General features: G+C 39.3%; 3 protein-coding genes across 3 annotated transcripts; all 3 read right to left on the bottom strand.

Moving 5' to 3' along the window:
* Window positions 1-1,760: 1,760 nt before the first annotated feature.
* Window positions 1,761-5,226, bottom strand: LOC110883265 (wall-associated receptor kinase-like 20). Its single transcript, XM_022131067.2, has 3 exons — window positions 4,434-5,226; window positions 4,283-4,342; window positions 1,761-2,973 (listed from the first exon to the last, which is right to left on the bottom strand). Exons 1-3 carry the CDS (start codon window positions 5,215-5,217, stop codon window positions 1,925-1,927), a joined length of 1,893 nt encoding a protein of 630 aa, XP_021986759.2. The 5' UTR covers window positions 5,218-5,226; the 3' UTR covers window positions 1,761-1,924.
* A 965-nt stretch (window positions 5,227-6,191) lies between these two features.
* On the bottom strand, window positions 6,192-7,894 carry LOC118486600 (wall-associated receptor kinase-like 20). Its single transcript, XM_035983157.1, has 2 exons — window positions 7,372-7,894; window positions 6,192-7,298 (listed from the first exon to the last, which is right to left on the bottom strand). The coding sequence occupies exons 1-2, from the start codon at window positions 7,892-7,894 to the stop codon at window positions 6,196-6,198; spliced, it is 1,626 nt and encodes a 541-aa protein (XP_035839050.1). The 3' UTR covers window positions 6,192-6,195.
* A 379-nt stretch (window positions 7,895-8,273) lies between these two features.
* On the bottom strand, window positions 8,274-10,581 carry LOC110883266 (ultraviolet-B receptor UVR8). Its single transcript, XM_035983494.1, has 9 exons — window positions 10,442-10,581; window positions 10,264-10,371; window positions 9,977-10,171; window positions 9,717-9,899; window positions 9,568-9,611; window positions 9,046-9,228; window positions 8,872-8,962; window positions 8,761-8,801; window positions 8,274-8,678 (listed from the first exon to the last, which is right to left on the bottom strand). The coding sequence occupies exons 1-9, from the start codon at window positions 10,542-10,544 to the stop codon at window positions 8,556-8,558; spliced, it is 1,071 nt and encodes a 356-aa protein (XP_035839387.1). The 5' UTR covers window positions 10,545-10,581; the 3' UTR covers window positions 8,274-8,555.
* Window positions 10,582-14,063: the final 3,482 nt, after the last annotated feature.

Genomic DNA, 14,063 nt, shown 5'->3' with positions numbered 1-14,063 from the left:
GACGGAACCGGTAGCCACTGGAAGTGAATTTTTGATGGCAGGAGACATGTGTGCTTCGATATGTTATTTTGTGGTGGGTTATATATGTATATTTTGTTAGTGATGATGATATTTTGTCTTTTTGGTGGGTTATATACGATCAGACCAGACCTGATGTTTTTTTTCATGGTGTATATGATGATTAGATGTTTTATAGTGTGATTTACATTTTAATTTCTAGGGCTTGAATACTTGATACATTATGTAACATCTTATGGAGCCATGAACTTATAGATCAATTTGTTTGTGATAGCCGATAGGAACCATGAGTAGGGACATTATGACATGATTTCTCAAGAGAAAAGTTGATACATCTTCCGAATTCGTTGATGTGGATACTCTTCCTTCGGATCCTTATGATCGCAAGCCGATTGAATTATATTTTACATGATCTGACCCGACCCGATACGAACCAATTTTTTTTACTTATATACCTTGGGGCCTAAAATTTTTAAAAATTTTCCGCACCCCCATGAAAAAATTTCTGGGTCCGCCTTTGTTACATAGGAGTGAAAGAAATGGTTTGGTGTTTATATCATAATTCACGAGTTTTATTTTTATAAGTTCTTTCATGTGAACTAAAAAATTGCCTGCTTTTTATTTGAAAGTTCAATTAAAACGTGAGTTCATACGTTTAAAGTTTGCCCATCTCTCATTATTATTTTTGGTCTAAACTTACATGATCTAGTTATTTCTCTTGTTTAAGTTTTTCTTCTTAGTCTACTTCGACTTTCTGTTAAGTTTTATGAGTTTGCAATCTCTGTTTTTGAGTAACTTGTGGTTGCAGTATGTATTTTCGGATAGCTTTTATTTTACTTTTTACCTTTTGTTGTATGCATTTTATATGAGGGCCTAAAGCCCAAATTATGAAACCAAAGCGTTAGTTACGGTTTGGTTTTAAATTACGTCTCAGTTTTGGTTTTTGATAACCAAATCATGTTATTGACGGTTTGGCTTATGGTTTAACTTAAAAAACGTCAAAACCGAATTGTAAACAAACCTAGTCATATTTATTGTTTTCTACTTTTTATTTTTTGTAGTAGATTTATTTGTTTATATAACTACCATGTGGATCCAATGGACCATTGTATAAAATGGGCCTTCTAAAAGCATATAAAAGTGTAAGTACTGGTCCCTAAACCACGAAATTGGGTAATAAGTTACTAGTATGGACTATGGAGTCCATGGACCTCTCTCTGGTTTTGTCATTTGTGGTATCTAAGAGATGGTCTAGTCGTCTTGTTAACCACTCAGGGGTTGTTTGACAACTTCGATTAAGTTTTGAACCAGTAAGAGGTCTGAACCATTAAGTGCTGAATCAGTAAGATGTCTGAACCATTAAGAGCCAGTATAATGCTTAACCTGTTCAGAGACAAATGTCTAACCAATTCAGATTAGAGGTCTTAACCATTCAGACTCAATATAATGCTTAATCATTCAGAGGCAAATGTCTGAACCATTCAGACATCTGCTCGCGAAACAAACAGTCTGAATCATTAAGTGTTCAACCATTAAGAGGTCTAAACCATTAAGAACCCCATTAAGAGCTAAACAAACAACCCTTTAGCTTCGAAGGTTATTATAAACTTAAAATTCATATAAGTTTATATTTTGTACAAAAGGAATTTTAATTATATCTTATAATAATAAAAGTTGTGGTTTATTCATAGCATGCAGTTTTACTTTGGCAACCACAATTTCTTGTATGACAAATGTGAGTGTGTCCGTTACCAACTTTTGACGAACAAAAAGATGTACTATTAGTCATGACCTCAACACATGCACCAAACAAATGAAACTTATTGTACACTAATATACTTATTTCCAGTCTTTTTAATATATTTCTACAAAGAAAAACATTTATGAGTTGCCTAATTGATGCATTTTAATCTTCAGATTTACTTGTCGCAATGCTAAGGATATACTCGATCTCCTCAGTCACCTCTTTCATCGAAGGCCTATTTTGTCGACGTTCCTCCAAGCACCCTACCGCGAGAAACCCCAATGCTTTCATCGTCTCCAACTCCAACTTGCTAGCACCCTTCTTCAGGTTCGGGTCAACCGCATCTAACAACCTTTCCTCTTCAACAACCCGTTTCACATAAATTGCCAAGTTCACATCATCCGGTGCTCTATTAAAATCAATTGCTTTCTGGGATGTTAATAACTCCAACAACACGACTCCAAAGCTGTAGACATCACTTTTATCCGTCAGCTGATAGTTTCTATAATATTCAGGATCCAAATACCCTAACGTCCCTTGAGCACATGTTGTCACGTGACTTAAATCCGCTTCGGCCAGCCTTGACAACCCAAAATCCGCGACCTTTGCGTTCAGTTTCTCGTCTAGTAAGATGTTGCTAGACTTGACGTCACGGTGGTAGATTGGTGGAACTGCGGAGAAATGAAGGTATGCTAGCCCCTCTGCCGTATCACGAGCAATGTTTAGCCGGTGGGTCCAAGTCAACATGCCACTGTGTTGACCTTTTAGGTGGTCCAGCAGTGTTCCATTTGGAATGTACTCGTAAACCAGCAATGGCTGATCGAGCTCAACACAGCAGCCCAGAAGGCGAACCAGACCCCTGTGGTTAACTTGACAGAGGATCCGGACCTCGTTGAGGACCTGATCGGTGCCTTTTGTGTTCCCGACCTTTGCACATTTGACGGCCACAACTGTGGAATCTTCTAGAATGCCTTTGTATACTTCGCCGTATCCTCCCGAGCCTAGGAGCCGGTCTTTTGAGAAGTTGGCTGTTGCCTTTTTTATTTCTTTCCCGGTGAAGACTTTAGCGGTTTTTCCAGAACCGGCGTTTAGGATCTCTTCGCGCTCACGAGCAAGCCGTGCTAGTGCTTCTTTGTGGCGACGGTGACGTTTGTAGAGTAAGAATCCGATTATAGCTGCCACTAGTGCTGATCCCAGGCCGGAGGTCAAACCTGATCATTCAAAAGTCAACGAAATGCTACACGTTAAATTTATAGCGTTACTAATTACTTGATCAACATTATCTATGAACAAAATAGTGAAATATTATTCACTGAAAATAAACAAAAAAATGTTTTTATGCAATCATTCGAAACAAAATATGACTTTTACATGCAGTGTCGAAGCTTGACCCGAATGACGAGGGGTCGAAACCGTATATACCAAAAAATTTGTATAGAACCGGAGGGTCGAAAACGTATATAACCAAAAATTTCTATACGAAAACTACATATATAACACTACTGAGCGAAAAGTTCGTGAACGCGGGGGGGGGGGGGGGGGGGGGGGGGGGTGTGGGGCGCCCCTCCCCGCCCCTTCTATACTTCGCCACTGTTTACATGGCATTTGGCAACTAATTTGATTACTACCTAAAATAAAACATACATATATTTGATTTGATTGGCGGATATAAAGCTTAGTCATCATAAATTTGGACTTTGGTCTAATTTTGACTTTAAAACACGGCTTTGACCAAGAAATAGATTGTTCGTCTTTACATGATATAATACAAGAATATTCATTAGTTTCTCCTCAAAATACATTAATTAATTGACAGTGAGGTTTCTCATTGAAAGTGGCAAAGCTTGAGATTTCGACCGAAGGGTCGAGAACGTATATGCCCAAAATTTCTATAAAACCAGGGATCAAAAATGTATATACCAAAAAATTTCTATACGAAAACTACATACTCTTCACTACATAGCAAAAAGTTCGGAAGGTCGGTCGCCCCCTCCCGCCCCCACTATGCTGCACCATTGTTCATAAGTCACTTCGCTATAACCGAATCAAGTCTGAACTTGAGCTCATTTAATTTGTGAGAGCTAGAGCTTAATCTCGACTCGACCCGAGCTTAAGCTCTATTTCTATAGCTCGAGCTCGGCTTGTTAGTAGATTTCAAACTCGAGTTCAACTCGTTTAATATTTATTAATTATAATTTTACAAGTAACATAATACATATTAATTTAATTATTTTAATCATAATTTTATATATTATTATACTATAAGCATATATTTACTATATTAAATAAAGTATATAAAATTAACAAGCTCCAATAGGATCATAAGCTGACTTGAGCTTAACAAGTGAAGCTCGAGCTTAACCCATTTATTAAACAAACTTATTATTAGCTCACGCTCGTTAAAACTCAGTTTGATTCGAGCTTTCAGGCAGCTCACTAGAGCTACTTGACTCCTTTGACCCGTAAGCGATAGCAGGTCACTTGAAAGAATGCTTAACCAAAAGCGAGATGTTATGATACCTGCAATAAGTGCAGTCCGTTTTGAGTCGCTGCAATCTCCTCTGTTCTCACAAGTATCATCTGTCAAATAAATTACGAGCCATGTTGTAGTTAATTTTTTTAATGAAAGATGATAAAAATGCAAATAATTCTTTTCAAATAAAAAAATTACCTAAGGCACAAACTCCAGCCACACCATCCCAATGAAGTCCAGAATTACACATACACCTACTAACACCACCGGTACCAGACGGCACACAACTAGACCTATCATCACAATCCGTTTGTGTACTACACAACGGCTCAGGCGGTGACACCCACTGAATCTCCACACCAGGAGCAGGCCACCTACTCACCGGCAACGAATAATCCAAACCCACAAAACTCCTATACGCCTGACACCCACCATCCCTCACCCGGATCGAATACGTCGTTGTCGACCCACCCGTCCGAAACGTACAACAAATCGGGGCTCTCCCACAAGCTGAAGCATCAACCGAATTATTAATATAAGAGTGACAAAGACTCGTTGAACTACAGTTCAACGGCGACCTTAAAAGCGATTCGGAGCAGTTAAGGTACAAAATAGTGTTGCTGCTTGTGATGTTGAATGGTAAGCTGGGGTCCAGCTGTACACCGTGGGAGGAAATATCTGCTGTGACGCAGGTGTTGTTGTTGTTTATGAAGCTTGATGGTCGGATAACGAACCGTTGTGTGGTTTGAGAGATTGAGGTGATTGGGTAGGTGTTGTTGAGTGTGTCGAATAATAGGGTGCTTGTTGATGCATCGCAACGGATTTTGTATGACTGGTCGCCACAACCGGGTCCGGTGCTGAGTGGGTATGGGACTTGAGTGGGGCCGCAGTCGGGGCAGCGGGTGGCGGAAGAGGCGAGACCGGCGCATGTTAACATCAGCGCCACCATGAGCATGTTAGCGAAGATGGATCTGGCCGCCATCTTTGAAAGCATTTTGGTTTTAAAGAAGGTATGGGATATATATCTTGATTTATAGTCTGTTTGTTGTCGTTTTGTTGACTTTTTGCATTATTATATGGCGTTGACTTTGACTATCTACGCGACAAAGATAGCTTTGGCATCTATCTGCTCAACTACTTCTGTTGAAATTTATTGTAAAATGTCAGCGGATAATGTTATAGAGGGATGAGCTTGGTATCGACCGGTATTGAATCACTACCGGAACCGAAAGTACTGATATCGAAAATTCCCAAAAATAGGTACCGGTATCAGTATTTGAGGGTAAAAACCGGTACCGAAAATGTACCCGGTTCGGTAAATTCAGTACCAGTACCGGGTACTATTTGCTCATCCCTAATGTTGTGATTTCTTCTAGAATAGTAAACAAAACAAAATATGATAGTACTATTGGCTTCTTAATAAGATTTCATGGTGGTTAATTGCCTTTAATAAGGTTTTATTGGTCAGAAATCACATTCAACTTTTCAAGTATTCAACTCCTCAACAATTTTTAATGATATTTATTGTCAAACGTCAAAGGGAAATGTTCATATTTTCTGGAAAACAAAACATGCTTAGGGGACACGGGCTGGTCCCGTGATAGCATAACGGAACAAAAAATAACGCGTGGAAGTTGATAAAATCCCACCGCCGGTCCATACTTCAACGCGTTATATCATAACGAAATCCATTTTCCGTTATTTCCTTCACGCGTTATGATTTTGGTTTGTGAGGGTATTTGTTGGTTGGGGGGAAATTGTTGGGTGTGGTGGTGAGTGATGACCACCCCTAGTAAAAATGGTTGTGAGTGATGGAAAAATGGTCAATGACATGGCAAAACTTGATTGGTGCTTGTAAGTGATAAATTCTATCACTAGTGAACCACCCCTAGTCCCCTTATATTTGGTTACATACAACTCTTAATGCTATGACGTACAGATCGTGATAACAGTGGACACTTTATGAGACTGAGCTATCCCGACGATGATCTACGACACCCATGATATACTCGATCTCTTCGGATACTTCCTTCATAGTTGGTCGGTTTTCTCTTCGTTCCTCCAAGCAAATCATTGCAAGGAACCCAAATGCTTTCATAGAATCAATGTCTAAGGAAGTCGCGTGTGTCTTAAGCATCGGGTCAATAACATCCATCAATCTTTCCTCATTCGCCATTCGCTTGACATAGGCAACCAAGTTTACATCGTCAGTCGGTCTACCAAAGTCTATAGCTTTTTGACACGTCAGTATTTCCAACAACAGTACTCCAAAACTATACACATCACTCTTATCTGTCAACTGATAGTTCCAATAATAATCGGGATCTAGGTACCCTAATGTACCTTGAGCACAAGTCGTCACATGGGTTAAATCCGTATGAGCTAGTCTCGACAAACCAAAATCGGCTACCTTTGCTTTCATCTTATGGTCAAGTAAAATATTGCTGGACTTCACGTCACGATGGTAGATGGGGCGAGATGCAGAGAAATGTAGGTATGCGAGCCCTTGGGCTGTGTCATGAGCAATACTTAGTCGTTGACTCCATGTTAACAACGGTTGTTCTTTTTTATCATGCAAGTGATAAAAAAGGCTTCCGTTTGGAATAAACTCGTACACCAACAACGGTTGTTTTTCTATGCAACAACCTATAAGGTGTACAAGGTTCTTGTGGTTGACTTGCCCGAGGATTCGGACCTCGTTTAGGACTTGATCAATGCCTTTGGTGTTCCCAACCTTTGCGCATTTAACAGCCACCGTCGTGCCGCAATCCAACACACCTTTATACACCTCACCAAAACCTCCAACGCCGAGAAGACCGCTTGATGAGAAGTTGTTTGTTGCCCTTTTGATCTCTTTAGTGGTGAAGATCCTGGCAGACTTTCCGCCATCACTTGAAGCTACCACCTTTTCACGCTCAATAGCAAGTTGTTTTTCTTCTGCTTTGATTCTGTGATGGCGAATGAGCATCGTTGTCGCGAATACAACTGAAAGAATCAATATCACACCACTGCACATTGTAGCCGCCAAAAGTATGATTCTTCTTGGTTTGATTCTTGTGTAATCTGCAATAAACTGAATCATTAATAACAAATTTCTTTGAAAGGGTAATTCGTTTCACTATGCATTAATCGTTACCTGAAGCGCACTGGCCGGCAATTGCATCCCAGTGGAATCTAGGCTTACAGAAGCACCTTAGTGCTCCATCGCTAGCAGCCTTACAAGTGGCGGTTGAATCACAACACGCATCTGTTTTACAAGGTGGCTCGGGCGGTGACACCCACGTCAACTCAATGGAATGATCAGTACAATTGATACGAGAGAATGTGAATTGCAAAGAGGCGTTCAGCTGGATGCTGTAGGTTGTATGATCAGCTGTAACGCAGGTGTTTGGTAAGAGACGCGGTTGATGGATCACAAGAGTCTGATTTTTTGGAAAGATTGATTTGATCGAATAGGTGTTATTGAGTGTATCGAACTTTAACACACCACTGTCGCACCTAATCTTGTATGACTGGTGGCCGCATGTGGGTTCCGTACTGAGTGGATATGAGACGGGAGTGGTCCCACAGTTCGGGCAGCGTATAGCCTTGGTACAAGTGGCATGCACCAGCAAGATCACCATAAGTACCAACATTCTTACAGCCAAGTTAATTTTCATTTTGAATGGAGGTTAATTAGAAGAACTAAAGTCTGGACCAGTCCAGCATTTGTAGGATGGTGGTTCGCCAACCCATATGCACACAGGTTGTTGATCAAGTTGTACGTCACAAACGTACAATGCACCTTATTGTTTACCTAACAATCGTTTTTGGTGCACGCATTCTTGTCTCTCCCACATACCGAAAGTGGTTATTACAAATACAATGGACACAGGTCCATAGAAATCTAATGATTTCCTTTTTGGGATGGAAGTTTATAATTGGAAATCTCAATAAGTTAAGATCCCATAACAACAGGAACCAATACAAAAAAAAAAAAAAAACACACACACACAATAAATACTGCTAGAGTTTATTATTAGAGAAAAGCAGTTGCATAAACAAAGGAAAGCAACACAATAAATAGGTAGAGGTGAAAGCCCAATAGATTATGAGCCCAAAAACTATCTAGGCTAATCTAGTTAAACAGGCTAAGTGAAAGCCCAATAGATTTTGAGCCCAAAAACTTATTATGCTAACAATGATCACATGCATACATATGCTTCTACATGCAAGCATATTATTTTATGTACTTGTGCAGATACTTAGTGAAAGAGCAACCGCTGACCCAACAAAACTTATTATGGCTGTCTGAAAGCACCCAAGAGGGAACGGAACTCTTCAGGTAAGTGAGTCAGCAAGAACAAGTGTGTGCCACCAGCCACACGCAACGGCTCTTGGTACATAGCCATCTAGTTCAACTTGAGATGGAACGTTGCGGTCTACGACATCCCCCAAACCGAGCTGCAAGTAGTCAAGACTTGTTATCATGACACAATATACCATGGATTAATAAATTAACTCCGGTTAAGTGAGCGATGTGTACCTGACCATACTTGTTCCATCCCCAGCAGAACACCTTCTCGTCTTCACAAATCCAATGAAAAAAAGAATTAGTATTTTAAACCATTCGACATTTCTCTAATGAATTACATACCTGTAACAATAGCACTGTGTCGAGCCCCACACGATACCACTCTTGCGTGTTCATTTTCAAGACTAGGATCATCTAAAAGCCGTGGCAAGGTCTGACAACAAACCGCACATTAGCAAGTATACAACACGAAGATTAAGAATAATAATAAGAAGAAAACACGAGTGAATTAAGGACCTCAGCATGATCGGTTCCGGTACCCAATTGGCCAAACTGATTCCCGCCAAAGGCATACACAGCACCATCACTTGAAATGCAAATTGTATGCCAAAGACCAGCAGCAACGCCATCTATGCGGATGCCCAGCAACGATGATACACATGTAGGGCTTAGCTCATCATCAGCACTTCCTTGCCCACACTATATCACAAGAAAATCACACTTTAGAATCCGGATATGCAACCACCAAATGACCTGTGACATAAAGGGAAACTGAAGAACATATAAAGATATAATTTTTGTAAAAAAAAAAAAAAAACATTTATCGCCTTTCACATAGAACTTCATCTTGAACATTCAGACTTGATCAGTCTGCTTTTTCTCCATTTCTAATAATTAAAAAAATTGTTATCAGGACATAATCCCCACCAGTTCAGGAGAACTAAGAAACATATGGCTGTCATAAGCACATATCATCATATCATACTCCATAAAAAAACATGTGGTATATGAAACTCTTTCAAAGCAAAGAATTGTCACCTGTCCATAGAGGCCCCAGCCAAAAGTCACTAATGCCCCAGCATCTGTAGAATAACATACACATGAAATAAAAAAGCACACTATCACTTTCATCACAATCTACTAAACTAGTACAAGATGCAAGGGATACTATGAATACAAAAGCGTACCCGTAATCACGGCACTGTGTCTTCCTCCGCAAGCAATTCCTCTAATATAATTTCCAGGGATGGTTCTTAGTGGTGATGTGCCGATGCAAGGTATAGGACGTGGCGAAGATGCCATTCGAATGCGGGACCCCAAACCTAGCTGCCCCTCACCTCCATATCCCCAACCCCACACCTGGCCCATATCTACTCACACAAGCCGCAATACACTAAGAATATATATATTAACTACTATACAAAGTTAAGTTATAAGTTGAGGGGACCTGATAATGCCAATGTGTGTCGCCCACCAGCCGCAACGGTGGTTATCTTAACCCCTGGATTCATGAAAGCTACCAAACATGGCAAAGCTGTGAGAGATTCGTCACCTGACGACGAGCTTTCACCTGCATGTCTAGTCACACGTCGCCTTTTTGTACCTTCATGCGTGGCGACTACATCCGTAGATCTTGATCCCTCTGAGTGAGGGCTCACTTAATATCATAGTTAGTGAACTCAACAAGTCAACAGTTACCATAGGCCAATGACTGCAATGATTAATATTACCTACCTTGATCAAGTAAGTCTGTTTCTGGATCTTGATCTGTGTATGGGTCTCCAACAACTGTTCCAAACGGCACACACTCTTTCCATCCCCATGTATACACCTCTCCAGCCACTGTATATACACAAAAAAATATAAAAAATTTGTTTCCAGTTCTATAAAAAGGAAAAAGTATTGGCAGTACCTGTTACACAGACACAATGTGCCCAACCTGCTGCAGCTTTCACCACTGAAACTTCATTCGGAAGCGGAAAAGGTTCCGGTGTTTCCTTAAAAAAACAGCACATTAGCTTCTTTCATATGAAACACGTACGATGAATAGACGAAAAATTAAACACACACACACCCCATGTCTTCCTGAAGTCACGTAGCTTTGACCAAGATCATCAGTTGCACCCCATGTGATCAGCTTCCCAGTGTCTGATCAAAAGCTTCACGAGTAAATATAATAATATACGCAAAGGAAGAATGAATATATAAAAATTTAGCGACCTGAAATGGCCATAGCAAACCCACAGCCGCCACCACAAACGTCCGTCCAGAAACGACCAGCATCAGTTGACGGTGGGAGGTTAACTTCGACCGGAGAAACTAACGGCGAGCGTTGAGGTAAGGCTGCAGGTAAATACCCCCACATGTGCACTGTCCTCGTCTCCATGGTCAACAAGATTTCTGGAAACTTCTGGAAACAATGTGTGAGTTTGAAGTGGAAGTTGGAAGTTGGAAGGTTATTTGGAAGTTCAGTGCTTCTAAATGGAAGCATGAGAATGGATATATATAGTTGTGTTGTATGTATACGTGTCAAAATCGGGTCATTGTTATTCATATTTTATGGTTGATGTGAAATGGGCCACGTGTATACAACACCCATGGATATAAAATTTGAACAAAAGAAAAATATTTTTTAGTTTTTTTTATAAGTTTTTGAAACAGTGCTTCCAATTCCAATGATCATTCATGCGGTTCAAATGTGGGGTTAAAACTTAGAATTTTTGAAACAAAAGTTATACACTTTTTCTGTTATCTTGTTTTTGATTGTCGAAACAAACCCGAACTTGACGGGGGAAAATCCGATTTACATCCACGACAACTGTAGTATTACTCCGATTACCCGAATCTCTTTATCCAAACTAAAACCACATGTTATATTATATATAGAGAGAGAGAGTTAGGTTAACGTACATGAGCCCTTATCCTACATTATGTACGCGATCATCTCAGCCGTCAGATCTTCATCCCACATTGAAATCGCATGTTGGTTTTTTGTAACAATTTCGCATGTTGGTTTTTTAATATGCGAATTCATCAAAATTACCACATGCGAAATTGTTACAAAAAACAACATGCGATTTCATCAAAATTATCACATGCGATTTCATTCATGCTATTTTATAACATGCGATTTCACATCGCGTACGTAACGTACGTTAAGACATTTTGTACAATACACTTTTTCTCTATATATATTATAATTATAATTTTAATAATATAATATTTATATTAAAGTTATTATAAACTTGATATGGATTGTTATAATTAAATGTAGTTGGATATTGCAAATTTAAAATCAGTTTTAAAGATGGTTATCTGAATGGGTTGCTTTTAACCATCTTTCTATACTAACAAATAAATAAATAATTGACACATCTCACTTTCACATGTTTTCTTACTTTTTTTCTTATTTATCTCTAATATTAAATTAAATAATAATAATAATTTTAAACAAAATATATTAAATAAGAATAAATATTTATTTTTCTATAAATAATTTTAAACAAAAATTTAGATAAGGATAATTGTTTGCTTCTATTATGATCATATTAAATAGAGTAAATTACAAGTTTTGTTCTTTATGTTTGTCTCAAATTTCAGGTACTGTCATTTACCTTTAAAATTGATGAGTTTTGTCCTTAACGTTTCAGAATCATGCACGGTTTGTCATTTAGCCCAAACCCAGTTAGATTTTTTTGGTTAAATTTGATTATCCAAGGGTATTTTTGTCATTTCATCATCCAAGGGCTGTTGTGTAAAACACTTTATATTAGAGGGACTATTGTGTCATTTAAAAGTGTATGAAATAAAAATCTGCTCCCTCTCTCTAAATTAACTCCTGCACATTCTCTCTCTCTCTCTAAACTAAACTCTCTCTCTCTCTTCTAAGATAGCGACGATGATGGTGGTGATCCGGCGTGACGGAGTTGGTGGTGATCCGGCGGATGGAGGTGGTGTGGTTGTTTTAGGGGCGACGGTGGAGGTGGTGTCGTGATCCGACGACGTCATCTCCTCCACCTCCACTTCCACTTCCACCGTTATCGTCACCGTCGACAAGTTCCGATCTCCGATCTGTCACACCCCGATTTCCACGTGTATCACCGGTGGGCCCGGTGGGGGATTACCGTGACGTAGTTGGCAACAATATAGTCAAACCACACAATATATAAATGCACAGCGGAAGCATAAAGATAAATATATTTCAACTATCGAATGTAATATCCAAGTATCACAATCGTCGAAATATAATCCACAGGGGATCAAAATAAGATAAAAAATAATTGTTCAACAGATATTGGCATCCCAAGCTTGCGAGACTCTAACGATGCTAAGGAGTGGCCAGCCTATTACGTGTAGAACCTGCATTAATCTTTTTAGGGAAAATACGTCAGTTTACACTGGTAAATACATTCGACCTACACTTTTGTAAAATGTTTTAATAAAATTGATTTGAATGCACAAGGCACAAACTCTTTATAACTTGGGATAATTTATCAATTAAATCTTGTAAAAGAATTACATGTTCACTATGCGTTCGGTCGCCCGAGTCGTGTCGGGTTTAAGGTTAATAGACACACCACATAGCATAAAACCGCGGCGGGAAAACCAACGGCTATACCTTTATAATTATGGACACATTGACAGGTGTACGCCTACACCCGCGTGTCTAGGTCGTGGCCATTTCGTAAAATGCTGCCAAGGATATCCGGGACATGGTCATTAAGCTCCCAAAGGCGTAAAGCCAACAAAACCAATTTTTAAACGGTTCACATTGAAAACACCCAACTACTAATGAGTTGGGGTCAATTGCCTGACCAAGCGGTATCTTAAATACTGTAACCCAAGCCCGTATAACGGAAAATAAGTTAAAAGTATTTACCTGAGCAAGTATTAAACCTCAATCAAACAATGCAAGTTTCTTTTACTGGTCTCCTATTCTGGAACGAAGGTTTAAAATAACCTATTAGAATCCTAACGGGTTTTTAATTTAGCCTTAGCTTAGACCGGTCAGTTTCAAAGGATAATTACGGTTTAATCGCGTGAAAGGCGAAAACTGGGAATGGAATGTGGTTTGGACTCAACAAGTTTGAAGACTTGTTTTATATGGGTAATATAACCACACTCTGGATTTTGAGGTCAAAACAATAAGGTTTGACCCGTTTCGGCTAGTTTATGTAAACTAGTTACATAAACCGAACCGTGCGCGCAAAAGGCGTAACGGGTAACCGTAAGAGTCCTACACAGGTTTCCTAAGTCAATATGCTTTAAAGAGGTTGTGGCATCAGTAGGATACCTTCCATAATGCCCGTAACGAGTTTAAATCCATTATATGCCCCGTAGGGGTATTTCGGTCATTTTAAAGATTATAAAAGAGGTTTCTGAGTTCTACAGGAAATCTGAGTTTTCCGAACAGTTTATAAAGTCCAAAATACTCTATTTATTATTTAAAATCAGTACCAACTGGAATCGGGTCAAAATACCATGTAGAACTCAAGTTATGCCCAAAAAGGGTATATTCGATAATTACCGAACCG

Source organism: Helianthus annuus, chromosome 14 (assembly GCF_002127325.2).
Source record: "Helianthus annuus cultivar XRQ/B chromosome 14, HanXRQr2.0-SUNRISE, whole genome shotgun sequence".
NCBI lineage: Eukaryota > Viridiplantae > Streptophyta > Magnoliopsida > Asterales > Asteraceae > Helianthus > Helianthus annuus.
This window is presented reverse-complemented; position numbering and strand designations above follow the sequence as displayed.